A 25247-nucleotide genomic window follows, 5' to 3' on the forward strand; every position below is an offset into this window, starting at 1 on the left:
TCTGACCTACATTAGCACACCAATAAGAAAAATCTAAAACATAAAAATGAAGTGTAACAGCCTGAGTTGAATATCATACATTGTGAATGTGATGATGACTATGTTTAGACAAAACATGAGGCTCATACATGTTCAGTAAGTTATAATGATGCACTTTGGATTGTAATATTGTGATTACTACGTCCTAACCTAATTTTTTGTGTGATGTGGCATTATATCCTACTTGACAAGAATATTTAATCCACACCAGGATGATCCAATACAGAATTAATATCTACGAAGCTTACTGAAGAGCTGATGAACTCACTTGAGATTCTCACCGCTGAATTCCTTGTCAAGGAACCTGACAAAATGTTCCCGTCCCACAGGATCCTGCAGCAGTTCCTGCAAACTGAAAGCCCAGCGCTTCACCCTTCGTGCTGGGATGTCCTTCCTGTAGGTCATAAGCAAAATATAGCCACCAACTGCTGGCAGAGACATACTCAGCAGCAAATGATTCTTAAATTTAACAGCACTGCTTCAACTACAGTGCACACCTTCATTATGGCATTTCACCTTCACAGCAGTTATAAAATATAACCATAAAACTGAGCAGGCTAGCATAGCAGTAACACTCTGACCATGTATTCGGAGGGTGCTCAGTTTACATTTTGGATAGAATATCAGCCATCTCACCACAGGTTTTACTCAGTCCCTCCAGAGAAATACTGGGATAATGCCTCAATTATGCCACAACCACTCCCTTCCAAATCTTCTCTAATTCATAATTCATTGGTTAGCCTACCATTTGATGTTAAATAACTGTGCTATGGATGGTGTCATAAAACAACCCGCAAAAAGACCACAGAATGGACCATAAATTTGCCCCTACAGATATTTTGAATAAATATTAAAAAAACTTTAAATACAGAATCCAAAACAACAATAAATTCAGCCTAAATTATCATTTTAAAAAAATAATCATTTGTTTTTAAATTTAGATCACATATACATAGGTGTTGACGATGTAGCAGGGCGTGTAGCTGATCACTGGCTAGCCCGTTTTCACAAGCTGGTGACAAAGGTTGATGGCTGCTACTATTGCTGCCGTTCTCATCTTATTTTAGACTGTGCAGTATATTAACATTATCTGAGATGTTAGGAAAGGGGCCATAAATTTTTCTGTGTGCCTACTGTTATGGGTGCTTATTACTGTTGAGTGAAAAATTTTCCATATTAAAGCACCTCTACCTGTAAGACAGGCTTAATGGAGCACAGGGACATGTATATGTCTACAAGTCTTCATGGCATCAAATTTCACATGGTCACCTCAATCACCTGACTTTGATACAGGATCTCCTTTGAAGAGACAAGGAACTTCTGTATCAGCCAGAGGTCCCTACAGAGTGGAACTCCCATTTAGTGTTTGTCAATTTACGATCCTTCCTCACTTGACATTCAACTTCAACAATCCCAAGTCAATAATCTTAGTTTAGTTTAAAGCGGCCTCCGTAGTCTAGAGGTAACGTTCCCACCTCATGACTCGTGGTATGCGGGTTCAAACCCGGTGGAGGTCGTGGAATTTTTAAGGGCGGAAAAATGACTCGTGGTATGTGGGTTCAAACCCGGTGGAGGCCGTGGAATTTTTAAGGGCGGAAAAATTCAGGGAACAAGTCCTCCGGGAGGGACTTTAAGCCGTGTGTCCCGTGTCATAGCTTTACGGCACGTAAAATAACCTCATATCTCCAAAGGTCACTGAGCCAAATTCAAGGACGTTTCCCGCCCAACAGTAGTCTCTAACGCCTCTGATAGATGGGGGAAGCATTATAGATACCGCCAAGCCAGTAGAGGCCGAACTCGCTGGCTCGGTCGGGACTGATGGTATGCACCAATATCGGTAGGGTATAGAGACTGGTAGAATATCATAGAGGGAAGCACAATGCACCAATACTGGTCTAAGTGCACAGGAAAACCCACCCTCTCCAATAACTAACTAACTAGTTTAGTTTAGTGCCAAAAGAAACATTAGATAATGGGAAGGTGAGCTCTGATAAACTTACGCTGTCTTCTCCTGCTCCCAGAACTCCGGACTATCTGATGTCCAAGGATTAGGGAGCTCTGGTGTGGTGAAGAAGGGATCGTACTCCACATATTGTTCAAAGTAGCCGATACACCTATACAAACAGATAAGTAAAATGAACATGAAATCTATATAAAGCTTTCTATTGAAAAGAAAATGGATCACATTTGTATGGGAAATTACTTTTACTGTAAAAGAAATTGTATTAGTTACAGAAAGCTTAAAGACGTTTATCAGGTTAAGTGATGATACTCCCTCTTTAAGAATAAATGAGATAATAAAGCAGTATTTTGCCCATAACAAAATTTGGGTCAAGGAAATAATGAATCCAGATTTTCTCCTACCAATCTGACCAGCAACTACCTGTGTCCCCATTTCAAAATGTAGGTACGGTTGGATAGCATGCAGACAACTTTAAGCCACACTATCCAGGTTTATTGCTTTTATTACTTCCTTCATCTGAGTGAAAATCTATGATACAGATTTTCTTGAAAAGTTGACAGCTACTTAACTGGTCAAGATATTCCCTGATTGTACAGGATATGATGGCTCACAAAAACCAGCCAGCAGGTTCTATTCTGAGTCAGTACAGTTCAGTTCACCCCTCCACACTCTTTCTTTAAGATCCATCTCAATGTTATCCTTCTGTCTACAACCAAATCTCTGCTCTTCAGAATTTCCAACCAAAATTTTGAATGCATTCCTCACTTCCATCCCACATCTTCCTACATTTAATCACCCTTAGAAAATAAGGAACGTTCAGGTTGCATAGAAATCAGAGAGTTTCTTGGCCAGCTGAGCAACTATCAACTTGTCACAAAGACCCAACACATTAGTTACCATAGCAACAGTATAGTCTGATGAGGGATAAGATGCCATTAATGTTTTGTTAAGTAGGTACATAGTACGATTTGAGGTTCCCAAGATGAATATGAAGATTAGTGTCTTCTAGGCTGCAACACCATACAATGTAGTAAAATGGTATCAATGTTTCGTAGGAACATGCTGCCTCCTTCTTCAGTGCAGAAGAGAAAGTCATGTGGGAAAATGAGGGTAAAGATGTAAGTATATGATGAAGAAAACAGGGCTATGATACTTCTCACAACACTATGTACTATCCAAGCTTCCTCCTCATTGGAAGCAAATTTTCTCACCTCTTTCCTCCTCAAAACATTTTCCTTGCCTCCTGTCGCCTCAAATTTTTGGCCCCACCCTTTTATAAGCCATCATCTCCCCCTGGTCTACTCATAGTCCCACCTGCTCTCCTCCTTTCCCTACATCTGCACCCTTGTTTTCACACATGGCTTATTCTTCCACCCTGAAGATGGAGGCAGCAGGTTCATCCAAGACACTGGTACCTTTCCACTAAACTACATGGCATCACAACCCAAAAGACAATATTCTTCATAGACACATATTGTTTTTCCAATCCTTGCATATTTGAATGTCAGGCATGTGACAATAAGAAAGTGTTTGAAGAAACACTAAAGGCCAAAAATAGGATCAGGAAATCAGAATTCTTTCAGCTATTTGCCAAAGCTGCTTAATGTAACTTTCTGAAAATTTGCACTCACGCTTCAGCTACTTTGGAGACCTTAATATTGCGTCTGTCCAGTCTCTGTCTCAACATGGCTATGTGGCGTTTGATGGCCTCTGTTGGACTAGCTAAATCACTGTCTGATGTTGATGGGGATATACGCCCCCCTGCCACACCAAGCTGTAAATGTCGAATGCTCTTGAGTGGTTTATTGACCCGGCAAGCCTTCTTGATGTCAACTTCTGTTGTGTTTACACAGCCAGGCTGAAACGTGGTACACCTCAATCATTCTTCACGGACAAACTAGACTGGATATGATTCATACAAATTCTCTCAAATGATCAGTCATGTTATTACTGAGTGGTAAACCAGTTATAATGACAATTGTTACTGTTAATTGTTTTAGATATTAATTTTATATTACTGTATTTATTTGTGTAGAAACAGTTCCTTTAACTACTTCTAGGATGTGTAGCCTGGTAAATGGTTAGAAATGCATTCTTCTGTCCTGAAGATGGAAGCAACAGAGTCCTAAAAAATGTTAGCACCCATCTACCAAGCTACACAGTTTCACATCTCACAACAACATAATCTTGACACCTACAATATACAGATTGGTGCACAAAATGATCCAGTATTTGATCTAGTATTAATTATTCAACCATGCAATGAACAATGTTTTGTAACACAGTAACACTTACAGTAGATCATGGAGATTAGTTCTTACTCTTTCTGAGTGCGCTCTGATCGCGCTTTCCTTGCTCATGTGCCAGTTTACACAAGATGGCTGACAAAGGAAGACTGCCTGTAGAACAACACATAAAACCAGTATTGTTCTTTACTGAAACAAGAAGTTTTGTGGTCACACAGAGGTGGTTTTGTGCTCATTTTCAAATTCAATGGGCACATTCATTCAAAACAATTCATAAACTTCATAACCAGTTTAATAATGATGGTTCAGTGTTTGAGAGGAAACATCACCGGCCTTCATTTGTGCATTCTCAGGAAAACACTGACGCTGCCAGAGTGGTGCTGCAAAGAAGCCCCACTAAATTAACAAGGAAGGCTGCAGCACAACTACGGATATCCAGGTGATCAGTCCAGTGAATATTGAAAAGTGATTTGAATTTGTATCCATACAAAACACCAGTGTTGCCTAAACTTACAGTACAAAACAAACATCAAAGGATGGCATTTGCTGAATGGGATCAGAATAATGAGGTATCATTCAACAATGTTTGGTTTTCTGATGAGGCACACCTCCACTTGAATGGGGTGGTTAATAAAAAAATGTGCGATTTTGGGCGTCAGAGAAACCGTGTGTGATTCATGAGAAGGTGCATCATGCACCGAGAATTACAGTGTGGGTCGCCATCTGAAGTATGGATTGCTAGGGCCAATTTTCTTTGAAGAGACAGTGAGCAGTGAGCGCTATTTAAACATGTTGCACAATACTTTTGTGCCTCACCTTCTTGCTACAGGTTTGCCATTACAAACTCAGTGGTTTATGCAGGATGGAGCCAGGCTGCATGCAGCAAATGTTTTGGATTTTCTGCAGGACACTTTTGACTCATGTCATCTCAAACCAATTTCCTAATCATTTCACATGTGGACATAACTGCCCCCAAGTAGTCCTGATTTAAACCCATGTGAATATTTCCTTTGTGGATTCCTTAAGGAAAAGATTTTTCTGAAAAGAGCCACAACAATAATGGAATTAAGAGCACTAATCATTCAGGCCTGCAACGAGATAACTGAGGATATGTGCCATCATGTACTCAACATTATAATTCGTGTTGAAGAAGTTGCCAGACGTATTGGTGGTCATACTGAACACTTGATTCACAAAGGATAAATCTCCATGCAATCGTCTTTCTTTTTGTACGTTAGTTTTTAGTATTGTAGTTGAAATAACGATTTTATTAATAGACTAAATATTAGATTCTTTCATGCACCACCCTGTACATTCAAAGCATGAGGATATAATACAACCACTATCCTCCAAGAAAGAGAAGGTGAGGCAATTACTAAGGTTCATCCATATATATAACATAAATTGAAAGCATCAGCATGCTTTCTGGAGAACTTCCATTACTGCTGGTACACCGAACCTCAAGATGATCCTAAATGTATAGTAAAATGTTAAAACATTATCACTTCTATCCACAACTTGCCTTGCTTTCTCTTCTTTTGAGTATAATAAATGACATGGAACTTGGGACAACATGTAAAACTGACCATTGGGCGATGGACATCCCAGAAAGCACGCTCCTGGCTGTCTAACACCTTGCGCTCGAGTTTATCTCGCTTCTTGTCCACCTTGCTTTGTGCCTCTGCCTGCATGAAGATGAACTCCCATTTGCGGGAGAACATCTTCTGGAGACGAGCAAGGTTCTCTGCTTCATAGTCTGCCAGTTCCAACCGTGTCTTATTTTGCATGGTTCGCTTGCAGAGATACACAGCTGCCAACATACCAATACAGACATATCTGTGGGGCTTACAAAAGGGTGTACATCTTTCCTGGAGCAATTCACTTCTCAGCCAATTACAAAAACATGAACATTCATGTGAGTGTCTCAGGCAGGAACACTTCTAAGTTGTATTTTGGAGGTGTCCAGTTTGAATCTTGGCTAGGATAGGAACTATCCTGTCTGAAGTTTTGTATAGTTTTTCTCAGTTCCCTAAGGAAAATGCCAGGATATTACCTTATATCAGGCAATGACTGCTTCCTCTCAATTAATTATTCACTAATCATCCTACAATTCAGTGCTATATTGTCTGAGCTACTGACAGAATCGTTAAATATTTCATAAACAAATAGAAAAATTAATATTCGTATCTAATGAAATCCTGTCATTACAAAACATACCATAAAAGCAGAGCTACTCATATATCTTCAAAAATACAGAATTGGATGAATTGAATGCAACTGTGCTGATATTGGTACAAAAAATTAACAATTCCTGCTCCTGATATACTTTCATATCTCTTCAGTACTCTGTTTGCATGAGCTTCAAGACCTATCACAGTTGCCAGATTTCCATATTATCAGAAGTTGCTGAATCACATTCATACTATCTCTGTTATGTTTTTCTTCATCTGTAAATATAAGATGACCCTCCTTTTTTTTTTTCAAATGAAAAATGAAAGAACAAGAACTTCATGTTAATCAAAGTCCTATGAATAAAATCAAATCCAATTTATGTAACCTCTACAGGGAAGTAGGGAGCACACAGTAGCACAGTGGGTTGAGGCACCACACTACAGGCTGGAAGGTCATGGGTTTGATTCACGATGAGGTCACTGGATTTTTCAGTTGGCTTAATCTTTCCAGCTGTGCTATGGCCTTGGGGCTGACTCAGCCTGGCACTTCACCTATTGGATGAGGGGCTGTGTGGGTGGCCAGAGCCAGTGTGGATACTATGGGGAAGAGAAATCTCTTGCCCCTCCTGGGAACAGAACACTGACACCTCAGTAATCCAGCCTGTAGTCTAGTCTCTGTACCAACTGAGCTATCCCTGATGGTAAATATGGTAACTTTGCAAGTACAAAATGAATTATGACCCCACAAAACAAACACATATGTGATCTGACAGAAGTAAGAAACAAACCATTGACTTACACCATCTGGAGGGACATTCAGAAAATTCAGTAAACTGATCCACTTACCGTAATCTGTGTTTTCAGGTTCCCAGCAATTGGACGGCCAGAAATATGGTGTCTGTTGAATGAAACATGAGCATTAGTTTCAAACAAGAAAACAATACTTTGTTATAATGTAAAGCAGATATATGTCCTGCAAGGGACCAAGAACCTGACAATTAAAATGTTGTATTGGTAACTATATATACATTCCTTGAACTGCATGCAACAGGAGTGACCAAACTTCTGCAACAGTGGGAATCGAGATAACAATACTTTGAAGTTCAGGAGCCCAGAGAGATGCAGATTGGATGGCACAGGTGTTCAAGTATATGCTTTCCATGAAGCAGACTTTTTTATGTTTAATTCAATAGTAAAAAGAGAATATTATTATGGAGAATCTGAAGATGCTAAAGAACATGAAACAAGATTGTTTATATTGTCACGTGTCTGAGTGGCACTACAGATGGGATTTTGGGTGGGATATTAGATTTAGTGACCACTAATGCACACAACGCAAAACTGTATGCAATTATAGCACTACTGCTGATCTCCACAAATCACAAATCATCTCAACACCCCTTAAGTATTTTCTAGCCTGCTGTGTCTTCACCAGTCATTCTCTGGCAACGGCTCCTAACATTGGAGATTCTTCAGCTTCACGCCCTCAAGTCCATTCTGAAGGGCGGTTCCCTTCCAACTGTCTCTTTTCCTCACAGACTCCCATACAGAACTGGCTTGGTAACCCCAACTGTCTTCATTATAACCCCTGTGCATGGACCAAGTAGAAAACACCGTTTCCAACAGTGCAAGCTGTTACCTAGAAATGAATGTTGTTTTAGAGCCATTCACTAGCAAGTACTGCTTCTCTGGCTCCACAGTTCTTGCTTTGAGCAAATATGCCACAATATCATGGTCTTCCAGGCTATGATACCATGTAATTTTATTATTGTTTACCAATGTTTCAGAGGGACATACTACCCCCACTTTCACGCTAAATCATGTAGGCAGACGGTTCCTCTGAAACACTGGTAACCACCCACCAGACTATATGCTGTTGTAACCTCCTCATTGGAAGGAAATTTTCTCACCTCTTTCTTCCTCAAAACCTTTTCTTGCCTCTTTTCCCCTCAATTTTTGGATCCACCTTTTTATAAGCCACCATCACCCACTGGTCTGCTTGCAGTCCCACCTGCTTTCCTCTTTTCCATAGATCTGCACCCTTGTTTTCACACATGGCTTACTCTTCTACCCTGAAGATGGAGGCAGCAGGTTCATACAATACACTGGTACCTTTCTACTAAACTGCATGGCATCACAACCCAGAAGACAATATTCTTCATAGACACATATTGTTTTTCCTATTCTTCTTGCATATTTGAATGTCAGGCATGTGACAATAAGAAAGGGTTTGCAGAAGAACACTAAAGGCTACAATAGGAACATATTACGTTCATCTTCATGGTAAATGATGAAGGCAGGGGGTTCCTCTGCAACACTGGTAACCACCCACCAGACTACACGATGTCATAACCCAGAAGGCCATAATCTAAATTTTCACCACCATGAAAACCTCAAATCCTATGACAGGCAGGGATGCCAACTGACCTGAAACCGGTAGAATGTGTTATCATTCTTCACAGTTAGCATGTGGTCATCAATGGGAAAGAAGTAACCGTGTGCTGCCATCAGATGGGCCAGGTGCAAAGCTTCTCCTATCAAAGAAAAGAAAAAAAAACAAAACATGACTTTCAGGTTCACTGCTACAGACAGCTGTAGGACCTAAACAACCATAAGAATCCCTGGATACAGATAAGAAACTACATGCATCACGGTCCTTCAGAAGCTAATAGTTGCTTGCTAGTCAAAAAGTTACCAGCCCTATACAAAACCCTATTATTTATTATTATTATTATTATTATTATTAGAGGGGGTGGGTTTCCCCATGCACTTAGACCAGTTATTGGTCCATTGTGCGTCCCCCTTTAATTTCTACTGTCGCCATACCCTACCGGTACTGGTGCGTGCTATCAGCCCCGTTCAGCCAACGAGGTCGGCAGTTGGTACCTGATATTTCCTCCATCTACCAGAGGCATTGGAAATTACTTGGGCAGGAAATTGTTGCCTAATTTTGCTCAGAGGGCTCCTAGAGACATGAGGATCTTTTACGTGCCGTAAATCTATGACACGGGACCCACGGCTTAAAATCTCTCCCGGAGGACTTGTTCCCTGAATTTTTCCGCCCTTAAAAATTCCACGACCTCTGCCGGGTTTGAACCCGCATACCTTGAGTCATGAGGTGGGAACATTACCCCTAGACTACGGAGGCCGCTTTATACAAAACCCTAAGGAGCATTACTGTGTTCACAAGAGTGCATCACTGGTTCATATACTGAGACAAGAATACCCAAACTCAGTTACAGAGCTCTTAAAGCTAGAAACAAAAAGATTTCTGCAAGGCATCTGTTACTTCATAAACAACATTCCTATATTTATGTCTATAAAATAGATATGTAAGTAAAGTAAAAGAAGTAACTGTACAGTTTATTAATAGGATACTTTCAGATTTAAGTTAAAATCTATATTAAGAATTGTGAGGAGACCGCTGTAATAGAATAAGATGTATATAAGAATGTGCTACAGAAGGCCGGACGTGCATTGCCTAGGCCTTTTTTATTTTTTCAATAATCCCCCCCCCCAAAAAAAAAACAAACAAACATATCTGGTGAACAGCCTCAAATCTAAATGGTCTTGACAATAGCATATTGCACCTGTGACTACTGGGTTTCTGGACTTTGTACACTGTCTAGTATTCTGAACATGACTACAACCAGATGGTTCAGGTAGGAACCATCTCTGATTTGTATTTGGTAAGTGATACTTTAAATCCTGGTACAGTGACCAACTAAACTTACTGAGATTTTCTGTCCCTTCAGACAAATGCCAGGATAATATCTTAAACTAAGTTGTGATCACTTCTTTCCACATTCTTTCCAATTCATTAACATCAAATCATTCAGTATAGTATACCTGTATAGTTTGAGTTACTGACATTAAATCAACTACAAAACAAGAACACAATGTTTAGTACCCTGGATCTGTTTCTATCCTCAGGTGAAAAGGCAGGGAGGCATCAACTTGGTTGTATCTAACAGAAAGTGCTAATCTCATCATTTGAGAGCTAGACATTGAGGTTATCTCTGTACAGTGGATGTAAATATACCTCCTTACCTTTTAACCTGAGTATGGAAAGCAGATGTAGTTTCCAATGCACTGTGTTATGTTATGAATAATAAAATATTGCCATAGTCCATAAACCTAATTATACTAATCCTCACATCAGAATTCTTTAAGAAGCATCTTAATATTACCTCTCCCATCTATACTAAGGTTTATCAAGAGGTCACTTCCCTTGAAGCTTTAAGACTAGAATTTTGTATATACTTCTCACCTCAGCCACTGTGCCTGATATTGCACCACAAACTTACCTTGATCTTCAACATCTAAATTCTTCATCATCCACATAATAAGGTCAGAACCTGCACACGAACACAATACACCAGAATAATACAACACAGCTCCAAAACACAACATTAAACATTTGCAACAGTTATAACAATTAAACCTCAACAAATTTTCTACATATCCAAATGCTAATTCCAAAAATTAGTAGCCACAATTGACATTGAAAGAGATATGATTCATACACACTCTCCACGATTTAAACATCTCTGGGCTTGCCTGTATATGACATAGCCAGCCTGAGCAGAAACAAAAGGATAAACCACTGCCACCAGACCATTCCAACTTCAAATGTTGTAATGAGCAGTCAAGGGCTCATTATACACATGCACACATAGGGCTGTGTTAGAGGTCCTGCTACATATTCTCATTCTCAAAATTGGTTGAGCAGCTGGACTAATTTCAAAAATATCACATACATATTTTCAACATGCTATAACATTGACCAGCGAGTCTAGACTGTATTGCAGCATTATAATCACATCTTTTTGAAAGGACCAAGACACTAATCATATTTTTTGGTCCATATGAATCGCAACACATTGAAATCCACAGTTCAGAGAGATGAAAACATAATTCTTAAAGTACAGTCTTAAATAGGAAAATAATTCAAGTATGCCTGCTACCCACCTGTAAAAACTGAAGGAATTTTTGACATGAAACTTTTGACGGTCTTGACAGGTACACCACTTACTTCATCCTGCATTTTCTCAACAATCTGTTCCATCTGCAGAAACATAAACCACACAATGGCAGTGCAACATATGCAAAATGTAGAACTTAATGTCTTAAAATTAATAATAACTATAAAACAGCATAGTGAAAGATCTGAGGTTCATATGGCAATGATTATAAAGACTGCAGTCCTCTGGGATGTGATGCCATGTAATTTGGTACATAGCTACCAAGGTTCTAGAGAAACCTGCCACCTTCATCTTTGGAGCATGAGAGTGAGACCTCCTACACTCCATGAAATTCAACAATGGATATTGAGGCAGAGTTCTCCCAAAATGCTGGCATCAGTCTACCAAATTACAAAGCATCACATCCTAGAGGAATGTAACCTAAATACTCACCACTGTGGGAAGCTCATATTTCACACAATCAGGAATGTAATGCATTTAGTAAAAGTATATGGATAGTTAAATCAGTCAGTACAATTACAAGGCTACAGGCTGGGTGACGAACAAATCCTGGTTCAACTCCCAGCAGGAGGTCATTCCCTTCATCACAGAGTACTGGGGGTTATTTCTGTGTGGGTAAAGCATCTGGGGTATGAAGCTAACCAATAACCTCCAATCAGTGTCAACATTAAAAATGCATTGAGTTATACTTCACTCCCCCACCCATCCTCATGGGGTGGGTCTTAATTGAGCAAAGGGGTGTTACCTTCATATTTACCTATGTTCATTATATATCTGGGGAGCTCAGTCAGTATATGCTTATGAGGCCATGGGCCAGATGACCAGAGAATCAGAATTCAATTCTCAGTGAAGGCAGAGATTTCCTCTTTTCCACAGCACTGCAACTAGGCCGTGAGGCTCACCCAGGCTACTATTCACTAGGTACATGGGTGTATAGTGGCCGAGGCATGATGCTAACCACACCCTTCCACCTAGCTCCAGAGTGATGCCTATATAGTACCAAACCCTTACTTTTACAAGCTCAATATAAGGTGTACACACTGTAAATTAAAACAGTGTTTCACTTCATCCCAGCCACATACTTTTTTGTACACGAGTTGGTTTGGTGAATCCTCATTGTTAGAGGCTGCCGCCGCTGAAGCCCCGGACCCTGCTGCTGGCCCTGCTTGGCCACCATTATTGGAGTCTGCCTTGCGCCGGGCGGCCGCCTTCTCGGAGCTCATGGTGACCATATCACTCGGGGCCCACGAGCCGCATCGCCCTCCTGCAAACAGTGCTGACAATGAGTGACTTCTCCTTAGGTTGCTTAATGCCACTGTCTAAACTGCAAAGGATATATAGTACCAAACTGGATGTGAAAGTAATCATGATCTGATTTAATATAGAGAATGTCCCAGAAAATTTTTTAAGATATTGAATTCCCACTGTCTTTGGCATTGCAGATCAAGTTTGGCTGAAAATGATGAAAATTTTGAACTTCTCTAATATGAAAAATTGAATGGAATTTCTGTATTATCATTTCTACATGCTATTGTAGTTTTCTGCTATCAATGTGCTATAAGGAAAGGATGACCCCATAAAGAGAAAGTATGGTAACATTATTTTGGGATGCTCTGTACATAAGAATTCTGTTCTGTTTTATCTGGTTCTTGTTTCATACCATGGACTTAATACAGAACAACCAGAGGTATTACGAAATTTACTCCATTCCCTTGCCAATATATACAGTAGCCATGGCTGTTAAAGTAATGTGCAAGTATTTTGGTAGTCTCTGGATGAGATTCAAATCCTTACTCTAAACCTTTTTTTAATTGCAACAGTAGATTTTATTTCTTAATTTGAATTTTATTGCTTCTTCAAAGAGTTAGCTACTACAGATTGCTGTACCGATGGAGAAAGCAACCACATTCTGGGCAAATAACAGGTACTACTTCTAGTGGAGGTACATACACAGTGTGTCCAGGTTCTGTTAGGCCTGTGTTCATTAAAAATACAAGACGTGAATTATTTTCAAAATTTCACTCTTTTTATTCAAAATAGTCTCCTTCTGAACCAATACATAGCTGGAATCGATTGAAAAGTTTCTGAAAACAGTCACTGCACTCCTTTTGTGGAATCGCATTTAAAACTGCAATACATTCCTTTTGGATGTCCTGGATGGTGTCGTAACGGTCTCCTTTCATCGCCAACTTAACTTTTGGGAACAACCACAAATTGCTGGAACCAAATCTGATGAATACAGAGGATGATCAAGGACTGTGATCCCTTTTCTGGCCAAAAAATCGCGTACAATATTCAATTTGTGGGGTGGGGCATTGTCGTGGAGGAGCGACCAAGAACCTTGCTCTTGATATTGATGTCGAATTTGAAGAATTCTCACCCACAAACGATTGAGGACTCCAAGATAATAATCAGAATTCATTGTTTGACCTTCTGGCAGAAATTCCTTGTGAATGATTCCTTTGGAATCGAATAAAACGGTTAGCAGTGCCTTTACTCGACTCTCTTGCATGCGCACTTTCTTTGGTTTCAGCTTCTTTGAGCTCAACTATGCTGCACTCTGCCGCTTTGTGAGAGGCTCATATTGAAAACACCATGTCTTGTCACCAGTAACAATCGATTTTGTAAATTTTGTATCACTTTGGGCCGACTGTAACATGTCTTTGCAGTGTTCCACTCTGGCATGTTTTTCATCGCCTGACAGCGCGTGCGGTACAAACCGCGCACAGACCTTCCATTTGCCCAAATCCTTGGTCAAAATTTGATGCACAGTACTTTTTTGGTATTCCTAAAAGCTCCTCGAAGAGTCTTGCAGAAACACATCTGTATGATGCATGGATTTCGGTCACTTTTTTCACATTTTCTTCAGTGCGACTTGTTCTCGGCTTTGATGCACATGGAGTGTCTTCAATGTCCTCCCTGCCGTCACGAAATACAGCGTACCATCGAAAAATGTTCAAGCGACTGAAACAATCACTACCGTACACATTTTTCATTATTTCATACACTTCTCCGGCTGTTTTGCCTAACTTACAAAATTTTATGTTCACTCTCTGTTCAACCTCCTTTTTCCGACAAGCATCAGAACAGTATTGTTACATTCAAGGTCAGAACACATGATGCAGCGATGCTTGCGCTTTGAAATTATAGACAGCCACAGCTGAAACTTCAAGAATCTTAATGCCACAACTCGACAGCAGATGGCATTGCAGGGTATATATAAAAAAAAGTTCTAACGGATCCTGGACACACCATGTATGAAGATACTGACCTGGTAGCCACCGTGTATGTGAGTAACTAAAGAAAATTATAAAAACCTCAGTCAGAAAAATGGTAATGTGGCCAAGGTTGATATCGGGTATATATACCTCAAACACAAGTTTACAGCATTATTGCTTTGTTACAGAGAAGACAAATATAACCACTATACCTTTGGTTGTTTCTGTGAAGCAAGCTAGATTAACTTTATTGGAACCAAGATGATATTTTAAGCCTAAACTGCTTTATTATGATATAAACACAGAGAAAAGGATAACAAGAATATAACATGACATTTTTACCTCTGATTTCTCTGAAACATGAAGCTTACCTAAACAATATTTCAAATACAGTTCCTGCTATTCAGTTACAAAGACCAGTCTATGCTAAATGTCGTTTAAGATTAAAAATTGAAATATATTTCAATATGATGTATAACAAACAAAAAACAAGAGAAATATTTAAGAGATACTCCGTGTGATATCAGTAGGATGAACAAACTGTCTCCAAGCAGAGATCTGAACCTGAGACCATATGAATATAAAGTGGGAATTCTACCCACTGAAAGTGACATTCAGTAATTAAAAATGTTACTGAATTCCAACTTACCAAGTGTTTGAATCAAGAATGCATACTACAAAATATGCAAATAAAAGAAAATTACAGACATATGACATGCATTTTTTACCGAGTTCAACATCTTCTGGGATGCGATCCCATGTAGTTTGATACACAGTTATCAAGTTTCAGAGGAACTTTCTGCCCCTATCTTCTGGGCAGAAGTGTGAAACATACTGTCTTCTATGATGTGATACCCTGTAGTCTAGTAAATAGTTAGGAACATTCTGGAGTGGAATGTTACCTCCAGCACAGAAGAGTCAGTTTCTAGCTTATTCTGAAACACTGGTACCTAGTACCCAGACTACAGAGTGTCAGATCTTAGAGGGCAACAATTTTCAATGTCACTGTTCTAAGAACTCCAAATTTCTCATTGCAATGGAATTTAAAGTTTTCTGCTTATATTCATAGTTATTTCTAAGACACATCACACTTTTATACATAGAAATTAATAATTTTTCGAAAATATTGTCCATTTTTGCTGCAATTAACTTCCTGGAGCTGAGCCTTCCTTGAGAAGCCGCCAATTATGCAGCTACTCAGGAACTGTCAAGCATATTACGGAACCTGAAGGTTCATTACTGTGTTCACGAGAGCCCTCCACTGATCCCTATCTTGAGCCAGATTGATCCAGTTCATACCACCCCATCTTATTTCACTAAGATGCGTTTCAATATTGTTCACCAACCTATATCTTAGCCTTCCTAGTGGTCTATCTCCTTCGGGCTTTCTCACAAATATTCTATATGCATTCTGCTTCTCCACTATTCATGCTATATGCCCTTCCCATCTCATCCTCCTTGACTTGATCATTCTAATTATACTTGGTGAAGATTACAAGTTATGAAGCTCCTCATTATGCAGTTTTCTCCAACCTCCTATCACTTCATCTCTCTTCGGTCCAAATATTCTCCTTGGCACCCTGTTCTCAAACACATTCAATCTCCCTTAATGTCAGAGACCAAGTTTCACACTCATACAGAACCATAGGCGAATGCTGTAGCAAACACAAAATGAAACCGGTTAGATTCTATATTCTGTACTTCCTATGTAACGAGACATCTCAGAAATGTTTCCATACACAGTAGTGCACTGTATTTCTGTGATGTCATGCGGAAATCATGAGAAGACAATGCTTTCTGTTGTTTCCTTAGCTTGTATTTGTGTCCACATCTTGTAGGTGGCAGACCACTCTGGAACACATTAAGTGTCTGCTTTCGGCACCATTGCCCCAAGCCATGTTGTGGCTCATTGTAAAATGGGGGTTCAATCCCAGGATTCATGGTGGAAAAAAGTCGCCTTAGGACAGAATGTTCTTTGAGTTTCTTCACACTGCCACCGCTAAGCGTCATTCTGCCACTGTTCCATACTAACATATCGCTGCTCCCTAACGTGTGCAATAGCCCTAACCAGGTAGTAAAGGGTGTTCAATCGTCGAGGAAATCTGGCCACAGTGCTAACCGGGAACAACATTCCTCACAGATTGCTGCTGTAATTGCTGATAGCGGAATAAGTCATCAGCGCTGATAAACGCGCGCAATCTCGCTAGCGTAGAGCGGATGGATCGTTTCTCCGCGACTACTGTGCCCTTCCCCGCTAGCGAGAGAGCAGTCGTGTCGCAGAGTCCCTCACATCAGTTTCTATACATGCACACATTTATAGGAATACTGTAAAAAGATAACACACACTCACCATGCTTTATAACAGGTGTTGGAAGTGACTCCCTTCTGCTTGCAAACATGCCTCGCATCGCATAAATAAATTATACGACATTTTCTTAAGTTCGTCCACGGCAATTGAACTAATTAAGCGTGTTATTTCACTATGCAGAGCTTCAGTGCTGCGAGGATTATTCTTGTAGACTTTTTCCTTTAGGTTTCCCCAAAGATAAATATCGCAAAAACTGAGATCTGGGAGGCCACAGTCCCCTACTGATTATTCTCTTTTCAAACACTTCCTATATTGCGACCATGAATGAATTTGCCGTATGTGCTGTGGCGTTGTCTTCCTGAAAATGCCCATATTGTCTTTCTTCAGCAGTCAGCTGTTTGAAGGACGGATTCAATATATCATTAACGTAGCGGTCAGAGTTCAAGGTTTCGAGGAAAAATAAGGGGCCAGTGATTCGCCGCGGATTTACATCACACGACACCCCCACCTTTTCACTATGTAATGACACTTGCTGTATAGCGTGAGGATTTTCATCGCTCCATATTCTTACATGTTGTGCATTGACATGATCATTAACGTGAAACCACACCTCATCAGTCATGAACAGAAGCTGTGGATCCACGACTCCATCGTGCACATTGTGTAACAGCCAGTTACAAAAACGAATTCTTGCTGTATAATCTGGTTGTTTCAGCTCATGCACAACTATTATTTTATACGGGCGAAATCTGATTAATTTTGTGGCTGTGAAAGCAGATCCTAGCAAAACACCGGTTCCCTGTGCTATGTGTCTTAACGATTTTCGAGGACTGGTCTAGAGTCGTGCCGAAATTTTGCTTCAGTCAGCACAATCCTCTTCGATTGCTTCTTTACGTCACACACTGAACCTGTGCCCCGCCACTTTCTCACAAGCTTGCATAGACACAACTTTGTAATTCTGTAATTTTTTTCTTGTGAATGTCTCGACAATAAACACAAGCTATTCAGTAGTGAACTTCATTTCAGTATAAACGTCGACGGCCTATCGACATCTCTAACACAGACTGACTATTAATGCGACTTAACTACAGTGACAAGATCACACCACCCGACGGTGTGCGTTTATCAGCGCTAATGACTCATTCTGCTATCGGCAGTTACAGCAGCCATCTGTGAGGAATGTTGGGCCCGGTCAGCGCTGTAAAAATTTTCCTCCTTCATTGAACGCAGTGTATATTGTCACATGTATGAGTGTGACTTCAGACGGGTTTTGGATTGATGACTTGATTTATTGCCTACTTTGATACAGTGCGTGACCACACTTTACAGTTCATTATTACACACGCATATGCAAGCACGCACGCACGCGCGCACACACACCAGTGCCCACAGTCATGTCTTCACTGCCATTGCTTGGTAGCAGCTTCCAACGGCAGACGTTCCCCTTCCGCTGGGTTTCCGAACTGTCCCCAGCCTCAGCTACCAACTTCTAGCAGTAACAGCTCACGGTGACTGCGCCCCACGAGTCCTCCGACAGACTGTAAATGCCAACTGTTCCTGGTTATAACATCTTGGCACAAACCGCGTCAAAAACGTGTCTTCTATTATTGCTGTGTTCTCTCGTTGCCATGGATACATGCTTGTTTGAGGAACCATTACTTAGAAATGGCCTTTGTATAGTTGCTTTTTTTTTACAATGGTTGCCTAGTAATGGGTCTACATGCCACAATATTATCACATCCTCAGTTTTCAAGTGGGAGGGTTCATCTCTGGCCTGGAATTTGGCTGGTCACAGAGTGAGGGTTGTATCTTTTAAGTTGCTAGCATTCCTGCTTTGTATACGGGAGATCTCTGACGACATTCTCAAGAGTTAGGAAGTTGGCTCAAGTGTAATGCATCTGACTTGTATTCAGGAAGTGACTGGTATGAATCTTACCCAGGACACCAACTCCCCTGAACAAGCTTCTTGTGGTCTTCCCAAGTCCTTCTAGGCAAATGCCGGTACAGTAACTCAAACTAGGCCATGACCACTTCCCTTCACATCCCTTCCAATTCATCGTTTACTAATCATCCTACTATTCAATGCTACAATTCTTTCAGACCCTAAATGTACAACTGTGAGCGTCATGTCGCTGTACCAGAGAGAAAGAAATTGATGATGTAGGAAAAGTAGTAGCAGTGGCAGTAGAAGAAGAAAAAGTAAGATGATGGAGGAGGGGGAGATTAAGAGAACAAAAAATGGGAGGAAGGAGATACTGCCACAGCAGATAAAGATGATAAAAAATAGCTTTCATTTGAAATGGGTATGATCCTGACAATGTCCATAATAAACAACAGATAAAGTTATGCATGGAGCTGCCGGGACAGCTCAGTCACTAAATAACTTGGCTGGGCCGTGCCATAGCTCAAGCGGTTAGTCGCCGGCTTCTCACCGGGTTCGAGCCCGGATCTGGTCAAGTGGGATTTGTGGTGGACAAAGTGGAGCTGGGGCAGGGTTTCTCCGAGTACTTTGGTTTCCCCTGCCAATCTTCAGTCCACCAAATTCTCCATCATCATAATCACCCGGAGCAGGTACAATAGGCCAATCACTTGCCGCCGTGCCGAGTGGACCGTGCTGGACTCCACCCCCCCCCCACACTATGCGAATTAAAAAAAAAGTAACTTGGCTGACGTCTGGACAACCAAGGAGTCAGAGTTTGATACCCAGCAGGAGCAAGAGACTTCCCTCTTCTCCATAATGTTCAAGGGTAAAATGGCAGGGGAGTGAAGCTGGTCACTCACCTCCGTCTAATGCCAAGGTCAAGAATGGTGGAGCTACACATCCACTCCTTCATACTTCTTCACGGCGTGGTACCTAATTAATTAAGCCAAGGAACGACTTTTACTTCAAACCATAAACTGTCCATGGTCACACGCAATTTTATTTAACATTCTGATGCAGGTATCCGTACTATGATGTATGGAGCAATCACATACGTCATAAAAGTACCCAACTAAGGCTAATGTGAGTACCTTACTTAGTCCTCTTGTTTTGTCGGATGAGCATAAACAGTCTTAGGTACTGGGTATTCGTTGGAAGGGGCGAGAAAACCCATAAACGTCCTCAATTAATACTGCAAGTACGGGCAGACATTTGATCTAATGCATTCCCTTCATCTTCTGGTCGAATAGTAGGCGAAGCAGGTGGGAGGCAGAGTAATTCGCTCCGAAACGTCACCGAACTTCTATTGGACTACACGGCGTCACATTCAAGAAAAGAGTACTCTTGATAGTCACCGCTATGCAAACCTCAAACCCGACACAAAAATAACTAAAACCTCAGACAGATCTCGAAGGTTCATCAAAGCTGGACATTTGACACGACCCTGAGCCAGTTAAATCTAATTCCCATCTTTATGTTATCCTCCGACTTTATCTCCTCCAAGCGATCTCTCCTTCTAAGAGATTTCGTCACCAAGACTCGAATCGCCAAGTGTTTCCCGCATAAATCTACATGGTCAGCCCTTAACAGCTTCCTACCTTGCACCCTCCTAACATTATTAGGTGACAGGTGTATGTTTTAGCGGCTTATGTTATTGCGCTGTCAGTACCTTGACCGCACAGCGTCGAATTGTAGGATGACTGATTAGTTGTAAAGAATTTGAAAGGATGCGGAAGTGGCCTACAAGAGGTACCATCCCGTTATTTGCCTGGAGCTACAGAGGAAAGCCACGTAAACAACCAATCACATCAGTGGGTATCCGGCTGAGGTTCGAACCCAAGATTTCCTAAATACATGTCTACAGCGTTACCGCTACATTATTCTGATCGGTATGACCGGTGCAAATCAAGGAGTTCCTCGTTATGTAATACCCCCAACTAACCATTTATTTCATCCTTTCCAAGACCAAGTAGACTTCTGATCAGTTCGTTTTCAAACACACTCAGAGTAACGCGTTTTACACCCATACAAAGCTACTCTTAAAATGTACTAATGCGAGTGGATGGGTTGGCTTGGCTTACAAGTTCCCTCCAGGCCTACGTACGGCGACTTTCTCTGCTTGCTGCGTGCTCCGTGTTGGTTTTTTATTTCGCTTACTGCCTGACTCTGAAGACGGAGTAGATGTTTCTCCGAAACATCGGTTTACTGTCACTGGACTACATAGCGTTATGTACCGGAAGACACAACCCCTTTAACTGATACAATGTGTTAGTCTCAGGTCAATTATGAACCATTCACTTTAAACTGTTTAAGACTAATTTATTTAATTGGATTTTTGGTTCTTACGGCTATGACTATATGTCTATGGGATGTGGCGCCATGTAGTGTAGTAGAAGTGTACCGATGTTTCGGAAGAACGTACTGCTTCCATCTTCCGAGTCGAAAGGTACGCCAGGCAAGCAAACAGCAAGTACTAAACAGTACTGGTTTGGTAAAATAATGCACAGACGTACTATGCAACTACCGAAAATACATACAGCAGTGAGACATGGGCATGGGGTGACAAAAGAAGTAGATGCGAAATGCGCGAGAAAATTGTTTATGATTATGCGGTGATGCATCTGTAGTGTGCTTCTTTTGCAACAATAGAACTGCGTCTGAAATAAATGAAAACGAAAGCCAGTGTATTTCGAAAATCTGCATTCACTAAAGGAACGCGCCCTTCCCACGCCATAAATTATTAAGATCTCTCTGTAGTAAAACAGTGAATACTGTAATCACAGCCCTGATTTACATGACAATTCACGGCAGGCGTAAAACTAAATAACCACATCTCGCCTATTTAACGGAAAAGCAATTATCATTATCCTTCCTTTTGTCTACTGGCGACGGTCCCGTTCAGACATAATCTTATCGATTGAAACTCGTCTCGACATTCTTGTTCCGGAAGGTGGACTTCCTTCCGAACCAAAGTCACGACCGCCACGACTTCCCGTGCGCTGTTAATAGGCAGCAGGGCACCGCGATGCTTCATTCTATGGACTGGCTCAAATAACAAACACATAAAATAAAAGCGACCAACATCATCCAAATCAACTCTTGGCACGGAAACCAGAAACGTTTTCAAGGCAACAGATTTAATTGCTTATCCGATTTGGACAAGAATGTAACTTAAAAGAATGCCACTGCAAAATCACGCCACTCCGTTGGGCGACGAGCCGGCATTCTACTTGTGTTTGCAATTTATGACCCAGCAAAAGGAAATGCTCCATTTTTATTACAGAAGAGCAGTCGAAGCTAATATATGGAAGGGTGTTTATAATGGGAAACAAAACATACCGTTCGTATAATCTCAAACGTTCAGTTTACGAACTAATAAATATTCTCCCAGTGATGTAAAGAAATCGACATAATATTTCGATGTATTCCACGGCCATGGGTGCAAATCGACGTCTTCTTCCTTGTAGTCTTATGAAATTCAGTGTTGGTCAGGTGCCAACTGTAAATATACACACTGCAGGAGGAAAATACACATTACTCTTTTCCCAAAATAAACACGACTAGCTCAGTTTTAGTCCGTGAGAAATGTTGGTTTTCGTTTTGTGTGCACAGAAGACCAAGTACGGATGATACAGACCCTGTTCCCACGCCTATATGTTCACGTTTTAGATCTCCTGTCAATTCACACGAAACCTCCACTTCCATTTATAAACAACAAACCATGTTAGTAACTGGTTATTATAAAAGGGAAAACAATCTCTCCCCCGGCAAAAATGAGCGCAATAGAAAAAAAGACAAGGCCAAAGAACTTGCCGCTTATGCGAAAGGGGTAACCCTGGCCCGGACCAAACAGCTGAACGGAGACGAATTATTACGAGGCTGGCCGAAATAGCCCGAACTAATTGATCGATACTGGAATACCAAAGAGGGTCAGAGACGAAGACAAGCTACATCTTATGATATTTATGACAGTTTCATACAGTCACCTGAATACGCGAGGCGTCATTGTAACGTACACTGGCAATGAAAATTATGGCCATGGCTTTGGGCAAGGAAAATATCTGCATTTAAAATTATTTTAACATATTGCTCTTCCATTACGGAACAAGACGCGGGTCATAGACACTTTCATCAAAAGACGTTGCACTGAAAAATCCCTGAACTTTGCAATCACGTCAAGGATTGACACTTAGATCTTTATTTTCTAACATGTTTGCTACCAAGAAACAAAACCATGATAAGAGACAGTAACGAACAGAGCGGGAAGATGTGCGGGCAGGTCGAAATTCATAATCCATTTTCCGCCGACGAACGTGCATCCACTTCCCAGTCTCAACCCAACCCAATCGTCAGTTAAAAGGCTCTATTTACCTTCACTCTCAAACAGATCACACATCAAACCAAATTTCAAAAACACAAAGTAAAGCGAAATTTAATACAAATAAACTATGGGGAACAAAAGACATAGTAATTCAAAAACAGAACACTAATTGGTCATTCATGCATAAGTACACAAACATTCCTCAACGTAAGGGACGAAAACGCCAAACCTTGATCATGAATGCAATAAACAAGGAAGCCAAAGACGAAAGGCTCGTGGAAGTACTTGTTTAGGTCCGCCACCACTTCTTCGTACCGAGTAACATCTTTTCACGCAACACTTGACATTCGTGGACACAAGATAAACATGATACATAAACTGAAACAACCACACTACGACAACCACCATCCAAGGCAGCCTCCTCCGCACTGAATTACCAAACGATCAATCCTCCTCCGACACTAGAGGTATCTAGTGGTACACATCAAGAACCTAGTTGAGAGCATGGCGCGAGAATCGAAACTTGAAGATGCTGACTACTACAAGCACGCACACACGTTCCACTCCCCCCCCCACACGAAGTTCGTAAAAAGACCTTTCTTTCAGAATCTGACTTTCGGATTTCATGCAAAGTGCGCGAAATTGTCCATTATAGATCGAAATTGAACATATCTAAATTTCAATACCATCAATGTCAGATTTCATGCAAATCCACATTGTTAGAGTGGAATTCTTCGTTTAACATGTTCCGATAAATGTTCATATCGGATGTTTATTCTGAAAGACGTCAGGTTAATTTAATTTAGTATTTGAATTCAATACAAACTCTACTACACATAACATTAAAAAAAGGAATATTGCTTTCTCAAAAACAGTTAATTGTATAAGAACTTTGGTTTTTATATAAAATGTAGATGTCAGTAAACTGCAACTTGTATGTGAAACATAGTCTGCTCAATTATTATTCTTCGATATCATCCATCATACTGTTCTTTTAGTTAAAACCTGTAGGAGGCTGGAAATATCACCAGAGATAGGGACTGTCTCTATTGATTGGGCGCAACTGAGTAGTTTTCGCCTTAAGACAGAGACCGAATTGCCTTTGAAACGTTTTAATGAAAGAACAGAGCAATGGTTAGCAACCAAAAACACGGCAATTGTATTAACATACCGTTATCACAAACTTTTAGATCTTATATTCTGCACAGCTTGCATTTAATGAAAGATAAGGACAGTAAATATAAAGCTATGCAGTGGGGCATTTTCATTGTGTTCTGTCCTGGAAAAGGGGCAAGATGCTACCTATGAGGGTGACTATTTTAAAGTAGCCATTTCCAATGCCTTAAGACATCATAACTATCATTTTCTAGAGCGAAGCGTGCAAGAACAAATTCATGAATGTGTACTGTAATGATTTATTTTAATATGTGTTGCTCATTACTGGGCTTTTCTATTGAGCTGGAATTCTCCTTAGTTCTGCCACACTATCTACCTACTTTTGTTCTGAGGTGTCTACCTAGTTCTGAAAAGCGATGTCCACTCCTGACTGTAATTAGCTTTGCTATAGCAGGTTTCTATTTGGAATAAAATATCAAGATCAATGATACAAAAAAAGTTTAAGAAACATACTGGGAAATAAGCAAACTCTTCTACTTAGGTAAATCTCCAGTTTTATACACCTTATTCTTGGTTATGGAGAAACTGGAGAACATTCAACACCTACAGGAAATGTGCAGATTTCCACCTTCCCATCTATATTGTTAAGTTAAAGATATGCTCAATTGAATTCAGAGGTCCCAATCTGAGAATGTTAAATTAAATGATAGGAATGTAACAGGATAATACATAAAAACACTGATATTAAGTACCGTTTACTTTATAATAACATTACAATTGTTACAGAATGTCAAATTAAAATACACACATTCAATTAAATTGCACATAAAAATATACGTGTATATATAAGTATATCTGAGAACATCATTATATCCTTTACACATTCATCACAAACAACAAATACAGTGGTGTTTGCCAGTGTTTACACATATGTCCAGCATCTCAGATTTTCTTACACA

The 25247-nt window shown here is 40.4% G+C and overlaps 1 protein-coding gene across 3 annotated transcripts in view; it reads right to left on the bottom strand.

The window, feature by feature from the left end:
- LOC111863904 (regulator of G-protein signaling 7) overlaps nucleotides 1-23609 on the bottom strand; it is a 32626-nt gene extending 9017 nt beyond the window's left edge. The window contains exons 1-10 of one of the 3 annotated variants that reach the window (XM_023850716.2): nucleotides 23402-23609; nucleotides 12487-12668; nucleotides 11391-11487; nucleotides 10727-10777; nucleotides 8847-8953; nucleotides 7266-7317; nucleotides 5835-6058; nucleotides 3634-3860; nucleotides 2040-2153; nucleotides 308-433 (exon numbers count right to left, since the gene is read on the bottom strand). In XM_023850716.2, coding sequence (XP_023706484.1) covers nucleotides 308-433; nucleotides 2040-2153; nucleotides 3634-3860; nucleotides 5835-6058; nucleotides 7266-7317; nucleotides 8847-8953; nucleotides 10727-10777; nucleotides 11391-11487; nucleotides 12487-12636 — 1148 coding nt within the window. In that variant the 5' untranslated portion in view covers nucleotides 12637-12668; nucleotides 23402-23609. Of the gene's footprint in view, nucleotides 1-307; nucleotides 434-2039; nucleotides 2154-3633; nucleotides 3861-5834; nucleotides 6059-7265; nucleotides 7318-8846; nucleotides 8954-10726; nucleotides 10778-11390; nucleotides 11488-12486; nucleotides 12669-22190; nucleotides 22469-22488; nucleotides 22667-23401 lie in introns of those variants that run through there. The other 2 variants (XM_023850719.2, XM_023850717.2) reach the window with 2 other exon arrangements.
- Between the last annotated feature and the right edge of the window lie 1638 nt (nucleotides 23610-25247).

This window comes from Cryptotermes secundus, unplaced genomic scaffold (assembly GCF_002891405.2).
Source record: "Cryptotermes secundus unplaced genomic scaffold, Csec_1.0 scaffold171, whole genome shotgun sequence".
In the NCBI taxonomy this organism is placed as follows: Eukaryota; Metazoa; Arthropoda; class Insecta; order Blattodea; family Kalotermitidae; genus Cryptotermes; species Cryptotermes secundus.